The 15,977-nt window shown below is 34.4% G+C and overlaps 2 protein-coding genes across 2 annotated transcripts; one reads left to right on the top strand and one right to left on the bottom strand.

Annotated features, from left to right (window-relative positions):
* Positions 1 to 1,748: 1,748 nt before the first annotated feature.
* LOC106305986 (calcium-transporting ATPase 10, plasma membrane-type) lies at positions 1,749 to 9,471 on the top strand. Its single transcript, XM_013742428.1, has 36 exons — positions 1,749 to 1,954; positions 2,121 to 2,229; positions 2,394 to 2,572; positions 2,639 to 2,755; positions 2,838 to 2,877; positions 3,013 to 3,125; positions 3,215 to 3,346; positions 3,484 to 3,573; positions 3,870 to 3,939; positions 4,030 to 4,100; positions 4,186 to 4,269; positions 4,361 to 4,438; positions 4,520 to 4,594; positions 4,821 to 4,904; positions 4,988 to 5,070; positions 5,154 to 5,262; positions 5,331 to 5,386; positions 5,521 to 5,563; positions 5,664 to 5,747; positions 5,914 to 6,051; positions 6,147 to 6,209; positions 6,296 to 6,394; positions 6,516 to 6,626; positions 6,849 to 7,019; positions 7,114 to 7,173; positions 7,295 to 7,459; positions 7,538 to 7,654; positions 7,749 to 7,847; positions 7,927 to 8,064; positions 8,148 to 8,248; positions 8,331 to 8,376; positions 8,447 to 8,575; positions 8,659 to 8,766; positions 8,862 to 8,953; positions 9,041 to 9,135; positions 9,230 to 9,471. The coding sequence occupies exons 3-36, from the start codon at positions 2,420 to 2,422 to the stop codon at positions 9,232 to 9,234; spliced, it is 3,219 nt and encodes a 1,072-aa protein (XP_013597882.1). The 5' UTR covers positions 1,749 to 1,954; positions 2,121 to 2,229; positions 2,394 to 2,419; the 3' UTR covers positions 9,235 to 9,471.
* A 2,868-nt stretch (positions 9,472 to 12,339) lies between these two features.
* Positions 12,340 to 14,818, bottom strand: LOC106304560 (choline monooxygenase, chloroplastic). Its single transcript, XM_013740959.1, has 10 exons — positions 14,459 to 14,818; positions 14,310 to 14,355; positions 13,907 to 14,042; positions 13,743 to 13,817; positions 13,460 to 13,678; positions 13,275 to 13,370; positions 13,070 to 13,200; positions 12,893 to 12,986; positions 12,765 to 12,815; positions 12,340 to 12,695 (listed from the first exon to the last, which is right to left on the bottom strand). The coding sequence occupies exons 1-10, from the start codon at positions 14,790 to 14,792 to the stop codon at positions 12,561 to 12,563; spliced, it is 1,317 nt and encodes a 438-aa protein (XP_013596413.1). The 5' UTR covers positions 14,793 to 14,818; the 3' UTR covers positions 12,340 to 12,560.
* Between the last annotated feature and the right edge of the window lie 1,159 nt (positions 14,819 to 15,977).

The following is a 15,977-nucleotide window of genomic DNA, read 5'->3' as shown; positions in this document are numbered from 1 at the left end:
ACATAAAAAAACTCAAAAGAGCATAGAAAGAACCCGCCAAAGATTGGGATATTACCAACCAACATACTGATTTTTGTATTAATTTTCAAAGTGTAAACTTTACTGACCAGCCTCTTCACTGAGTAGTTGTTGCAGCCGAGGAAAACATGATGAACCATAAGACCATAGAACATCGAAAATCAGAGGCCAAATTTTATAAAGATATAAAATTTGTGACATGATAAATGTTCTCCAGTGAAGATGGAAAACGAATCTGCATAGCTCAAAACTTTAGCTTAAAAACTCGGAAAATATCTGGTAAAAATAGCTTATCTAATTACGGTTATTCCACATAACATTCCATCTTTATTAGTTTTTGAAAATATATTTTCACAAGTGGGAGTATTTTTCTTTCGGTAAGTTTATATTAAACGACTCACACCACAAGTCTAACATATAAAATGCTCAGGGCCGATTCAATAATTATAGTGAGTCTTAAAACATTTTTTTAACCCCTAAATTTAATTTTTATTTAAAGTTTATGATAAATAGTGTTTCAAAATATTATAAGTAACTTTTTGATAAAATTTATGCTAAAAATACGTTTATATAAAACATTTTGGACCCTTGTATTATTTTTCTTTGCATACAAATATATATTTTAAATCTGACATTTAATTATTAAAAATAAAAGAACACGAAATTTTTTTTTTGAAAACAAAAGAACACGAAATTAGACCCGCAACGGTCATACTGTTTATCCCCATCCAAACCGGCACTAAAAGTGTTATTATCATGCTTTTTTCTATTCATAAAGTTGTTATCTAGTAGAACAACTTTTGTTTGTCAAAGGCAGTACACCAAAACCAGTAGTATACAACAAGCCTTTTCAAACATAATCCACTATATAGATGCAGCGTGTTTAATGCGATTTGGTGTCTTAGCAATACTTTCTAAGGAAATTAATTACATTTGAACAGCCTTGTTAATACTCATTTTTGAATTTGTAATCACTTACTTTATACTCAGCTGTTTCATTACGATCCCGCTGTTTCATTATAAGTGTCGTTTGAAACTTTTGCACACAGATTAAGAAATCATTTAATTTTGCATGTTTTCCATATAAAAACATCGTACACTACTCATATTTCAACCAATAGAAAAACAAACTGCAGAATAAAATTAATAAATTTTACATCGAAATGCTAAAATGACACTTATTTTGTAACGAAAATTTTTCTCTACCACGACACTTAATATGAAACGGAGAGAGTATAATACTAATGTTAATACTCATTTTTAATAGGACAATTCTCTCAAATAGTTTTTTTTTAAAAAAATTTGGGCATAAAAATAATCTCCAATAAAAAAAATCAAAAAAATCCATTTTTATTTTGAAAACTTTCATATTTTTTTTTAAAAAAATTTGAAACTCATATTCAAAAGCCACCCATTAACTCTAAATCATAAATCTAGATTAATTAACCATGGAGTATAAATGTATTTTTATCTTTTAATAAAATTTATTTCGGTCATTTTAATTATCTAAAACTATTTCTTGTGACAAAATTTCAATTATGGCTATCATAGAAATTTTTTTTTTTTTTTTTTTTTGGTAACTTAATTTTAAACATTAGTTTAATTGATTAGAGTTGTGAACGAAACTGTTCTTTGCATTTGAAGTTAGTTAAGAATTTAAGTCTGAATAGAAAGGAAGCATGGACCATAAACTACCTAATAAATGGAAATAAAGGAATATAACTTTAATTGTTTTTAAAATTTTAAATAGTATCACGAGGACCCGAGTGGAGCGAGTGACCAGTCCAACGCTACTTCCGGGAAGTTTCTCCCTCGTCATTTTTTTTTTCTCGAGAAAGTGACTGGAAAAATCAGTTTACCAGAGAATCAAAGAGCAAAAGGGAAGCTGCTGCGAAACTCCTCTCCTCTCCACTTTCGCTTCCGCCGATAAATTCAGGTAAGCAGCATAGAAAACTTATACTATTTTACTTTTTTTCTCCCGAGATTTGATGTTTTTCTCTTTCCTTGACCTTTTCGTGCGTTTGTTTATTCGATTCTCTCTGGCGCGATTCACGATGTTATTCTGCACGTTTGTTGGACTGTTCCTCGTTTCACTGAATCAGATTCTCCTCCTCGATTTGAATTTCGAATTTCCGGGAAAATCCTCCTTTCTGTGATTTGTGGACTGTTCTTCTCCGTTTCGGAAAGTTTGTTATCGTATTGGTGCTGCTGGTGAGTAGAGTTGTTCAGAACGATATTTCTTATTCTGTAAATCTCCGAATCGCATTTCTGAATTTTTGGATTTATAGATCTCACTGTTTGAAGAGGAGAACGCACAAGGCTAAGAACTGTTTCTAATTTTGAATCTGTTTGTTGCGTATTGGTTAATCAACGAGGTTGTTATCTCTCCTGCGACGTAGCCATGAGTGGTGGACAAGGACAGTTCAATAACTCTCCGCGAGGAGAAGATAAGGATGTGGAGGCTGGAACGAGCAGCTTCACTGAGTATGAAGAGAGTCCCTTCGACATTACCAGTACTAAGAATGCTCCTGTTGAGCGTCTGCGCCGTTGGAGGGTAAGTGTTTTGGATGAATATGATAGTCCATTTGTTTTTTTATCCTAACATTCTCGGATTTTGTAGCAAGCGGCGCTTGTGCTCAATGCGTCTCGTCGGTTTCGTTACACTCTGGACTTGAAAAGGGAAGAAGATAAGAAACGGATGCTGAGGAAGATGAGAGCGCATGCCCAAGCTATAAGAGTATACATAAGCTTTTGCTAGTTAATTTTACTTGTATGTAAACTCTTACGAGGTGTCTTATCAATGCTGTTTGTTTCCTTAGGCTGCACACCTTTTTAAAGCAGCTGCTAGCCGTGTGAATGGTAATTTTCTAATACTTTTCTTCATTCTGTTGTGTGAAGTATGTATATGTTCTCTTGAAGTGTCAGAGGGATTAAGTGATTTCCATTTTAATTTCTTTTGTTTTATGTAGTTGGCTGATGTTTATTTCTTTATAGGAATTACAAGTTCACCTCCCTCTCCTGGCGGTGGTGATTTTGGTATTGGACAGGAGCAAATTGTATCGATATCAAGGGATCAAAATATAGGAGCTCTGCAAGAACTTGGAGGGGTGTGTCTTTGCTTTACTCATTTTTTTTACTTTATTTCTCAGCCATAAAACTTATTCATGTATGTTTATTCTCTGTTTTACTTCATTAGGTCAAAGGGTTATCTGGCCTGTTGAAAACAAACTTGGAGAAAGGTATACATGGGGATGATGATGACATATCGAAAAGGAAATCTGCTTTTGGATCAAACACATACCCCCAGAAGAAAGGGAGGAGTTTCTGGGTATTAATACTTTAAATATTTTTGCTTTTTTTTAGCAGCTTCCACTAGGCTAATATTTATCCGCTTCAATCTGTGGGGCTATTCCAGTTAATTAATATCTAATTCCTTCGTTTTTTTTGTTTAATCATGTACAACAGAGGTTTGTATGGGAAGCTTCTCAAGATCTTACTTTGATCATACTGATTGTCGCAGCAGCTGCTTCTTTGGCATTGGGAATAAAGACCGAGGTATTCAGTTTAGGAACTGGTACATTGTATATTTCTCAGCGCATGCCTTGAAACATTGGGTCATTTTCTAAGTGACATAGTTTTATAATAGTTGACAAAATATTATAAAACAAGACTTTCCAGGAATTAAAAAACAATTTTTTCTGTCTTCCAAACGCTGAAGCTATTGACTATCCATTCCTATGCTTTTATACTCATCCTTTGCTCTATGAGAGTAGAAAGTTGTTTTATCTCCATTATCTATAGTTTCTTAAATTTTTCCTGAGCTTTCGGTATCTCTTTTGCGGCCTTCTTAGGGTATTGAAAAGGGATGGTACGATGGCATCAGCATTGCTTTTGCCGTTCTTCTTGTCATTGTGGTTACAGGTATTTGATATTCTTTGCTGAACCTAATTTCACTCATATATGTGATTGCTGCATGTATTACACTAATTTCAATACCTTTTCCCTTGGCAGCTACCAGTGATTATCGCCAATCTCTTCAATTCCAGAACTTAAATGAGGAGAAGAGAAATATACGTGTAGAGGTGAGAGCTTGGATGATCATACAGCTAAAGGATAATATCATTTTTGTTGGTTTAATTTTTGAAAGTGCATCGTGGACATGCTTAGGTTACCCGCGATGGGAGAAGAGTTGAAATTTCAATTTATGACATTGTAGTAGGCGATATCATACCTCTCAATATTGGTGATCAGGTAAGTTCACACATTTATCAATGCAGTAGTGTTCTTTTTCGAAGTTCAGTATAGACATAAGTTATGTTTAATCTGAAAATAATTTCCTTAGGTACCTGCTGATGGAGTTTTAGTTGCTGGTCATTCCCTTGCGGTTGATGAGTCCAGCATGACTGGGGAAAGCAAAATTGTATGTGTTACGCTCTGCCTTTGCATTTTGCAACGGTGCCATCTTTGCATTTCATGTGTCTGAGCAAACTGTTTTTCGCAGGTTCACAAAAACTCTACTAAGAATCCATTCCTAATGTCTGGTTGCAAAGTTGCAGATGGCCATGGCACAATGTTGGTAAGACTTGACGAACATCAACTTTACTTTCTGTGGCAGAGTAACTGTAGTCTTTGTAAAGAAAAATTGGAGAGATTTTTAACTAAGTATCCTTGGTTGGAGATTCTCTGCAGCAAAACATGTTTTTATGAGAGAAAATTTGACTCGAGTGCGTTCAAAACTTCTGAAAAGGGTAGTTTCTTCCTGAATTGCTTATTTTAGTCTAAAATTTATCTTTGTAACTCAGGTTACTGGGGTAGGGGTCAACACTGAATGGGGTTTACTAATGGCTAGTGTCTCAGAAGACAATGGTGGAGAAACACCATTGCAGGTGAGTATCATCAACCTTTTATCTGTTCATTTTTTTAAAAAAATTTCGTTGCTCAGAATTCGTACCTACTTTGCTTCCTTCAGGTACGCTTGAATGGTGTTGCAACATTTATCGGAATTGTGGGGCTAACAGTTGCTGGCGTTGTATTATTTGTCCTTGTCGTCCGGTTCGTTTACATTTTTTTCTGACAACTAAGTACCACATGGAGTAAATCTCACTTGTCATTCAACTAATCTTTGTTCTCTGCAGCTATTTTACTGGTCACACGAAGGGTGCAAATGGAGCCCCACAGTTCGTTGGAGGACATACCAAATTTGATCACGTGCTAGATGATCTTGTTAAAATCATCACCGTTGCAGTAAGTGTTTCTCAGAAGAAATCAGTATGGCTAATACCATCGTCAGCTCAACCTTTTGAGTATTGTAGGTAACAATCGTTGTAGTGGCAGTTCCTGAAGGGCTTCCTTTGGCTGTTACCTTGACGTAAGTCTACTATCTTCTATATAAATATTTTAATGATAGCAATTGCTTTGGCCTCTTTATTACATGTTCAAATTAATAGAAATTGATGAATCTTGTCTTTCGTGACTGATATCTTTTGTACTTCTTACTGGCAGTCTTGCCTATTCCATGAGAAAAATGATGGCAGATAAAGCTTTGGTATGTATCTTCTATTTTGGGACTCGATAAGTTTGCACTAAAATTAATACAAATTCATATAGTGAATGATATTGGCAGCTTATACGAAGTTTAATTTCAGGTGCGTAGGCTCTCCGCCTGTGAGACCATGGGCTCTGCAACAACAATTTGCAGTGATAAGACGGGAACTTTGACCTTAAATGAGGTGAATCTTACTGCTTTTCCTTCTTTTTTATTTGCTAACACACTAACAATTAGCAATATAAAGTCTCAGCCTTTAAAGTTACAGTTTTAGTACGCGTTTTCCTAGATGTGGGTATTTGAAATGTGTGCCCAACAAGCGAAACCTCTAATACTTTCTATTTTCTCAGATGACCGTTGTTGAGTGTTATACTGGGTTCCAAAAGATGGATCCTCCTGACAGCAGCTCGAAATTGCCACCTCCTTTTACATCCATACTTGTTGAGGGAATTGCTCATAACACAACTGGCAGTGTGTTCCGATCTGAAGTAAGCTAAATTCCTTGGGAACTTAGCTGATTTTCCATTTGGTTTCTACCTCGGTTGATTTAATGTAATAATGTATCTGTACTTGCTGATAACAGAGTGGTGAGGTTCAGGTTTCTGGATCGCCAACAGAAAGAGCTATTCTCAATTGGGCGATAAAGGTTTATTTTCCAGCTACATTTCCCTGGTTCCAGTTTATATAGCTGAGTGGAGAACTAATCCTTCGAATTTTTTTTGAGCACTGCAGTTAGGCATGAATTTCGATGCTCTTAGGTCTGAGTCTTCTGCTGTACATTTTTTCCCTTTCAACTCAGAGCAGAAACGTGGAGGCGTAGCAGTGAAATCAGTACTGTGTTTCCTTATTCTTAGCATCCTTTGCTCTTTTTTTTTTTAATTTAAATTTCTCGTTTGTGGATGTTTTCCCCTTGTTAATCAGCATCTTAATAAGCTTTTTAATTCAATTTCAGCCAGATTCAACTGTCCATGTTCACTGGAAAGGCGCTGCCGAAATTGTCTTGGGTTCCTGCACACACTATATGGATGAGAATGAGAGTCCTGTAGATATGAGTGGAGATAAGGTTGATCACTGAGTCTCTTTATCATGATATAATTTGTTGTAAAGATTTGGTGTCTTGATTCAAGACCGTTCGCTTACTGCAAGTCCAAGTTAAAACCACTTTTTATTTGTTTTTCTTTTACGCTATTAAGCTTTTGTATCCCAGATTAGTGCCAGATATGGCAATGCGAGCTTTGATATAAAGTACTTGTTTTTTTCTCTGAATCAAGTTTTCTTGTTTTAGATGGCCGAGTTAAAAAATGCTATCAATGATATGGCTGCAAGGAGTCTCCGTTGTGTTGCAATTGCCTTCAGAAATTTTGAAGCGGATAAGATTCCAACTGATGAAGATCAACTTTCTAGATGGGTATTACCTGAGGATGAACTTGTGCTGTTGGCTATTGTTGGTATCAAGGTAAGCTGTACCTTGCTCCCTGATGTGATTTTGTAAACCATATTGGTTGGTATTTAGGTAAGCATTACTTATTGCAAGTTCTTCTACATTGTAGGATCCATGTCGCCCAGGTGTCAAAAATTCAGTTCTACTTTGTCAAAAAGCAGGAGTCAAGGTCCGTTGATATCCCATATGCTTCTTTCCCGGAGAGTTTCCATTCATATTTTGTTTATTTTGTAGACTGCTCTGTTTTTCATGGGCGTGTACAATCTTCTAATTTCCACTGCTGGCTTCAGGTTCGAATGGTGACTGGTGATAATATTCAAACTGCCAAAGCTATTGCACTGGAGTGCGGTATATTGGCTTCAGACTCAGATGCCAGCGAGCCTACTCTGATTGAAGGAAAAGTATTCCGATCCTATTCAGAAGCAGAAAGAGATGGGATTTGTGAAGAGATATCTGTAAGAGCCTCACGATTTAAGTTGTGATCAAAGGCAATTATTTAATGGTACCTGTTGACATTGTTTCTAAACTTGAAGGTAATGGGTAGATCATCACCGAACGACAAACTTCTTCTTGTGCAATCTCTGAAGAGAAAGGGACACGTCGTGGCTGTGACTGGTGATGGAACCAATGATGCTCCTGCACTGCATGAGGTTCAATCAATATATTTACTCAACCTCGTATGTGTAACCTTGAATGAACACTATTAATATTAGAAAACATTTTCTTTTTTCCTCTGAATTTCAGGCAGATATAGGTCTCTCTATGGGTATCCAAGGCACGGAAGTTGCAAAGGAAAAGTCGGACATCATTATCTTGGATGACAACTTCGAATCCGTTGTGAAGGTTAGTATCCTTTGGGGGTTTTATGATCTTTATATTTATCTTGAATTGGATATTTTTAGTAATGATGTGATTCCTCTAGGTTGTCCGCTGGGGTCGGTCTGTGTATGCCAATATCCAAAAGTTCATCCAGTTTCAGCTCACGGTTAATGTCGCAGCTCTTGTCATCAATGTCGTGGCAGCCATTTCCTCGGGTGATGTTCCTCTAACTGCAGTACAGGTTCGATATATTAAATTTATTTCTTTCTCATCTGCACAAAAGCATTCACTGTTAGTAAAGACTGGTCTCCCCTATCATTGTAGCTCCTCTGGGTCAATCTTATAATGGATACTCTTGGGGCTCTTGCTTTGGCCACCGAACCACCAACCGATCACTTGATGGATCGAGATCCTGTTGGCAGAAGGTACGACTTGAGCTCGAGCATGTATAAAGTCTGAGTAATCTCACTTTCTCTTCCCATTTACATATCTATCTCTTGTTTTCAGGGAACCTCTCATCACCAATATCATGTGGAGAAACTTGTTTGTACAAGTAAGTTATCTTCTTCTTCTTTCCCTCACCCCTTTTATCTGCTGCTCCAATTGTTGTTGCATATGATTAGGCGATGTACCAAGTGACAGTCTTGTTAGTCCTCAATTTCCGTGGAATAAGTATCCTTCATCTGGATCATAAGCCCAACGCCGAGAGAGTGAAGAACACAGTCATCTTCAATGCCTTTGTCATCTGCCAGGTAAAAGATAGACACTCACTCCTCTGTTTTTAGAAAAAAGCTTGGACACATCAGAAAACGAACTTAATTCTAATTTTGGTTAGATCTTCAACGAGTTCAACGCACGAAAGCCAGATGAATTCAACATTTTCCAAGGAGTTCTTCGTAATCACCTCTTTGTGGGCATCATCTGTATCACCATTGTGCTCCAGGTACTGATCATCTCTCTCTCCTTTTCCTGCAAAGTAAATTACATCTGGGAACATACATAAACGGTTTATTGCTCGTTGTTAAATGTTTTTAATAGGTAGTCATCGTGGAGTTCCTTGGAACATTTGCCTCAACGATTAAGCTTGACTGGGAGATGTGGCTCATCTGTATTGGGATAGGTTCTATCAGGTTTGTATTGTTAACTTTGTCTAAGATTGTTAATCATGTTCATAAGCTCACCATATACTTTCTGTTTTGTGTTTTTGTATTAACCAGTTGGCCTTTGGCGGTGATCGGAAAATGCATACCGGTTCCAGAAACTCCGGTTAGCCAATACTTCAGAATAAACCGATGGAGAAGGAATTCATCAGGTACGTAAAGTTGCCGTTGCCAAACCATGAATACGTGTAGAAAAGCTATAATCTCGTTACTAAAACCTTTTATATGTTTTGTTAACTTTTTCAGGTTAACGATTAGTTTGGAACGAGAAGACAGTTAAAAAAAAATACCAGAAGTGGATTTTAGTTGTATCCCGACCTGTGAATACGTTTTATACTATTTTACCTCTCTCTCTCGAATTACTTTCGCAAAATGCTTTAGTATCGTTTAAGTGCATAAAACAAAATGCAAAATATTACCTATTTTTGTTTAGTTGCTATTACTGTTACCTTAAATGTTCAAAATTGAGATGAAACTAAACTAGCTAATATGAATTTCAATATGGTTGAGTAATTAACAGACCATCACTTTTTTATTTGGTCTCGAAAGACTGTCAAGATGCTAGTCCAAAATTAAACAATCTCCGGAACCATTTATTAGTAGGCAGACTTGCAAATATATAAGTTGTTTTGATCTTTTTAGTTTATGAAAAAAACAAGAATATTAATGAACAATCATAAATTGAAAATTCTAAAAAAGAACAAGAATTACTATCATCACATTATTTCAAGAACCATTTTTCTGTTTTTAACACTTCCAAACTAAACATCATACCAACTAAGGAAGAACAAAACCACAAAGAGCCAACTATAAAATATGAACTCTTTTCACTCATAGAGACTTAGAAAAGAAGAAGAAGACTTAGAGACTTAGAGATTGTAGAAGAAGCATGTAGAAGAAGAACAAAACCACAAGCATGTAGAAGAAGAACAAAACCACAAATATGAACTCTTTTCACTCATAGTGAACTTTTTCACTCATCATCTCTCCACTTGTCACCTGTTCAAAGACGAGCATTTGCACCACCACACGCATTATTTGGTAACCTCTCGTTTTGAACTTGTACAGATAGTTTTCTTACAGTCCATTAGCCTACAGATTCTCTTCTTGTCATCTACTTCTTTGATGAATCTCATTGACTTCATTGGATGATGATGTTGTTGCAATTAGTTTCTTCAAGCGTACACTCTTGGACACCAATGGAAACTGAAACAAGAATCATTTATATTGAAGCTTTATTTACAAGGCAAGAAGATAAGTCTTCTTTTTTAAAGTGTTTTTACCTTGTGAAGATAGATAGAAACTTGACATCGTCAATGATTACAATAATGCCTGAAGTTGTTAACTCATTTGATCTTAAAGCAAATCCATTTTCTTAACATTATCAGATCTATATAAGCTGTTATTCTAATTTGGATTATAACCGAAGTACAAAAAGAAAAAAAGGTAGGATGAGGATTTGGAACACAAACCTAATATTTTCTCCTTCAAACTGAAATGAATAAGGTTTGGATCTAAGTTTCATGAACTTCATAATGTTGAGTTAGTGAAGAAATCGCAAACAGAAAGCTAAAAATAAAAAGAGAAGTGCTCAATAGCTTTTGACATTTCTGATTTACTCCACTGTACCATTTTGTTTGGTTAGTTATAAGAATTCAAATGAGCATGTTTTTTTTTTTTCTTACCGAAGTGAATGCAAATTTATGTCTTTATTTATTTATTGGAGATTGTTGAAGATCTCTTTGTAAATGACATGCTCTATTTGGACGATATTAAATGTCTTGGTAGTGGATGGTAACTAATTGTAAATGAATGTTTTGGACATTATTAAATTGGCTCTAAAGAGTAAGAGGGGTGTGTAATAGGAAAACTGTAATTAAACATATTTCCTCGTCGAAATAAAATTATCTAGTAGATGCATAGGTAAGGAAAAGCAGATCCCACCAAATTTCTCAACGGGGTTGAGTATGGATCTCGAAATCCGAATCTTGTTTTATACATCTCTCCTATTGTAGAGTTTGATACTGAATGAGACAGTGTGAAGGTGTGTGAGAGATAGATCCAAACTAGGAGTTAACCGATAACTCTAAGAATGGTGAAGCTAGCCTAGAAGGAGATTACTGAGGAAGAAGAATCACTTCGAAGGTACTAGATCCTTGATGAGATAGAGCAGAGAGTTTTAGAGGTTTATGAGATGAAATATTTCTTGATTAAAAACTTCTGCAAATGCAGGGGAAGAGTACAAATACTAAAGTTCGATGGTCACACTAACGGTCCAAACAATGACATGTCAATGATGACTAGAAAGCATAAAGCAAAAGCATAAAGCAAAACATATCTAATGAATATGCTTTTGTGATAAGGTCGGCGAGTGTGACTCAGCCTGTGACAGAACTGTTTGATCTTTTAACATCACAATTTGTGTGTTTATACAACGCAAGAAACAGTTTAACCTATTGCTTTAATTGTATACCAATGTTTGTTAATATTATCATCAACATTTTGACTATAATCAATCATAATTTACTAAAATCAATTGCTAATATGAAATTTCACATTTAATAATATTTATTTATATTTTATATAATTTTTACTAATATTTTTATTAACTTTTACTTATATTTTTATATAATTTTATTAAATTTTATATGTAAACATAATTTGTGTTTATTTGATAACAATAACAATATTCGTTAAAAATAGTATTGCTTATATAATTTTATTATAAATATATTATGCCCGTTTGATGAAAAAAATATTATGCCCTTTTATACTATATGCTCGCGCATTATATTTTTTCTGGCTCTGTTAGACTTGTGAATTTTCACAACAGATTAGTACTTGTTGCAGTGGACTATAATGTTAAGCCTGATATTCTAACCATCTGGCACCTCGAGGATGACAAATGGTGCAAACATATATTGTAGCTTCCCAAAACCTCAATTGTAGTCTTTGGAATTTAATGATTCTGCTCTGTCAAAATCTAGTGTTATTGAGATTTGAATTCTTAACATTTTAATTCATGAAACAAGATTTTTAAAATATTGCATATATTCTCAAGATTCTTAAAATTATTCTGGTACCAGAATAATTTGGTAGATTTTTTTAAGTATGACGAACTCATTAGAATTCCTTATAAATTTAACAAATTTATTGATTATTAAAATCAGTCAACTCTACTTAAATTCATCACCCACTAACTCATTTTTAAATTCTAAAACAACAATTAATATAAAACAAAAAAGTACTAAGGGACATAATTGATGGTGTCCTAATAAGCATATGTTGACTTTATACCTAATCATCAGAGAAAGCAAAGATTAGCCCAATTGCAAAAGAGGTTATAGAGAATCACTTTACTATCCATGCTATTTAATTACTTATTTTCTACCAAGTTTTAGCAGATACATTCCATCTCTAAACTATATTTTCTCTTCAGCGACTAACCCAGAAAGAAAGCCCTGAAGCTGTTGCAGTGACTTGTCGTAAGCTACATATAAACATATATGGTACAAGTGTAGATTTGCATTCATTGGTATCATATATACATAAAACATAAATATATATACTAGAGTTTTCAGATTTTGAGATTCCGATGTAGCAGACAGTGGAAATGGTGCATTGCTTTCTCCACAAGAGCATATCTTCCTTTGTCATAAGCTGGAGATTCGAGACCCCTTTGAACATTCTCACACAAGACAGCATCTTCCATCTGATTCACCAAACCATAAACTTAAAAGACGTTATGTTTCAGTATAACAAGATCATTTTATTCTAGTACCTGAACTCTCTCGCTCTCTTCCAGACTTCTCCTGATGAAAGCTTCATCATCCTAAATCCAAAATTTTAAAATTACAAAGATTCCTCCTATACAGGACCAGGCTGCGTATATTGGTTTGTTTTTACCACCTTTAAAGAAGGATCAAGAAAATAGTCGAAGACAACTTTGCATTTCCTTGGTCCTAAAGGTATCACTAGATTTGTGTCCACCCATGGTCCATACCTTTAAAAAAACATAATCCATTGCACATGAGTGAGTCAAGTCCATTAGAAGATGTGAAATAAAAACTTTGACTTCTCTTTTACCTATTTATCATGAAATTTGGGTAGACGAAAGCGTATAGAGCTTGAGATCCAAGCCTATCGAAACCACCGTCTTCTTCACCAGCCTTGGATCCACCACCTCCACATTCTTGGATACTAACCCTTTCAAATAACTGATATCTTGAAACACAAAGCTCATCTTAACAGCTGCAACTAACTAGAGACTAGAGTTTTGGTGTGAATATACCGTTGTAGAATAGGTTTCGAGGTCGAGGCCTGACATCAAACCTTTATGTGCATAAGGTACATGATAGCCACCATCTAAGTAATTATCACAAAACACCTGAGTTGCCAACGAATCATCAATTTTCTGAGATCTTAATATTAAAAAAAAAAAAAAAAGAGAATGTGTACTCAGAACAAGATTTTCACCTTCCAATTACAATCGATAGTGTACTCACGTCTACATATGAAACTAAGGTGGGAATCAACTCCACCTTCACTCAACCTCCCTGCAGAAGAACCTAGCCACTCAGACGCCACTAATCCATCACTCTCAACATCTTCTTCCTTCTTCCATGTGGCTTGTGTCACCTTGAGGAGAACAAAAGGTCCCCATACAGCTACTCTTAGAGGCTTGAGTCCCATTTCCTATTTACTTAAAACTGTCCTTTAGCCAAGAAAATAATAATAATAATAATTCAAAGAAACATACATTCAAAGCAGAGTTCTCTATCCCAGTCGTTCTAGTAGCTTTGACAAGCGACCCGTTCAAGCTATAAGTCCATCCCTGCCCACATAGAACAAGATAATAAATAATATATGACTAATCAACTGAGTAAACTACTTTTTAACTTTTAATTGTGACTAAAGCTTTACGTGATAAGGGCAAACAAAGCAAGACTTTCTCCCACTTCCAGAAGCCAAGATAGATGCATGGTGAGAGCATACATTATGGAAAGCATTAATCGTCCCATCATCATCTCTGCACACCACAAACTCCACCTCCCCAAGCCTGCACCCAGTGACACACATACCAACAAGAATCAAATAGCAAAAGTTAGAACCTTTAAACTTAAAGGTTAGACGATGCAACAGTAAAGAAGAGGGAGCCACGTCAGCAAGTTAGTTGGAGGATTCTGTTACGATGCCAGCTCAGCAGAGGAATAACAGAAAGCCGTTAGAATAAAAAAACAGAGAAGACAATTTTTCATTTTTTCATTCATTTCAGAAAATTGTAACGAACTATCTGAGAGAGTGTATGGTGGTTCGGTTAAGTTACCTCCCGGTGAAAAAGTCGCGATTATCCTTAATCTGATTAGAGCATCCTGTTCATATCAACACAAAGCAACAACCCTTTAGAGAAAAAAAAACACACACACAAAACACTCAATGCAACAGTTGAGTGTGATTTTTTTTTATTTTACGAACCTACGACTTGCCATCCTCCATAGAACACTCGATCGAGCTCATCATGGTGGAATTGATGATCAGTGTACCACGAGCTCGGAGGAGTCAGCGCTCTCTCCACAGGGATCTCCGGATCAAACTCCTCCACGAGGTTACTTGTATTGGAAGCAGCAGCGACGACTCTGCTGCTCGAAGAGATTGGATCACGGGTGCAGAACAGAGACTGGTCGAGACATCTTCTCCGAGCAGATTGAGAGACTGAGACGCTGAATTTAAGATGAAGGTTGAGGTATCCAGTGGTGGTGGATTTCAGAGTTGACGACTGTGGCGTTATCGTGGCCAGCATCGTCATCATCGCCTGCTCTTTTCCATTAATTCCAATTGTTATTAGCTAACAGAAATAATATGAAAATATCTTCATCTTATATTATATATTAAAACATAAATATTTTTTTTTGTTTGGACCAGAAAGTTTATCAAGTTTTACATAACTTATTCATCATATCTTTTAATATCTTTATTTTTTATTTAAAATACAAATAAATATTGTTTAAGATAATTCTAAGAAAATATTTTCAGAATCATGATACAATTTATTTTCGAAAATTAATTAACTTTAGTTTTAATTATCATAAAATATAATTAGAATTTCAAATTAAATTTATTTTTGATTGATGAACAAAAATTAATTCATATAAATATTTTAATTTTATTCTAGTAGTAAATAGAATTCTATATGATAAATTCTATATTTATTATATTGAACTAAATGTGATAAATTCTATTTTACTTTTAGTTATCGTTTATAAAATGAAAAATAAAAATTCTATTTTATTTTTATATATTTTATAATAATAATAAATCATGTTAAAATAAACTATTATATTGAACTAAATATGATAAATTATATTAAATTCATAAATTTATTTTCATAAATATAAATATTTATATTAAAAATATAATATGATGACAGAACAGCTTAATATTCGCAAACTATATAATACATGTATAAAAAAATTTATATATTTTAAAATTTTGTATATACAATAATATATTATCTAAAATGAATAAACGTAAAAAATATTGCTAAAAGAAAATTCAGCTTTAAAGAACGGTGGGTCAGAATTTAGTATAAATTAAAGACAAACAATTTTCAAATATGTTTTTTCATGCATGTATTAAATTTTTCAGTAACTAAATATAAACAAAATAAGATAAATATATAATAAGAATCGAAAAATGCATGTAACGATCTTAAACAATTGATTAATTATAACATATAAACTATAAAATTATTATATTTGAAATAGTTATTTAAATATTTATATATATGATTAACGTTAAAAATATATACCACTGATGATCTAAAATAAATATGTATATTTATAAATTGAAAAAATATCCGACATCTGCAGGTTAAAATGCCCAAAAGGACATGCATTAGACTGCGCTCTGCACTATACAAGTATTATGATATACGTAATAATATTGGTCGTGTTATGAAATAACTTATAATTTATAGTATCGTGAAATTTAAATA

Source organism: Brassica oleracea, chromosome C7 (assembly GCF_000695525.1).
Source record: "Brassica oleracea var. oleracea cultivar TO1000 chromosome C7, BOL, whole genome shotgun sequence".
NCBI classification, from domain to species: Eukaryota; Viridiplantae; Streptophyta; class Magnoliopsida; order Brassicales; family Brassicaceae; genus Brassica; species Brassica oleracea.
This window is presented reverse-complemented; position numbering and strand designations above follow the sequence as displayed.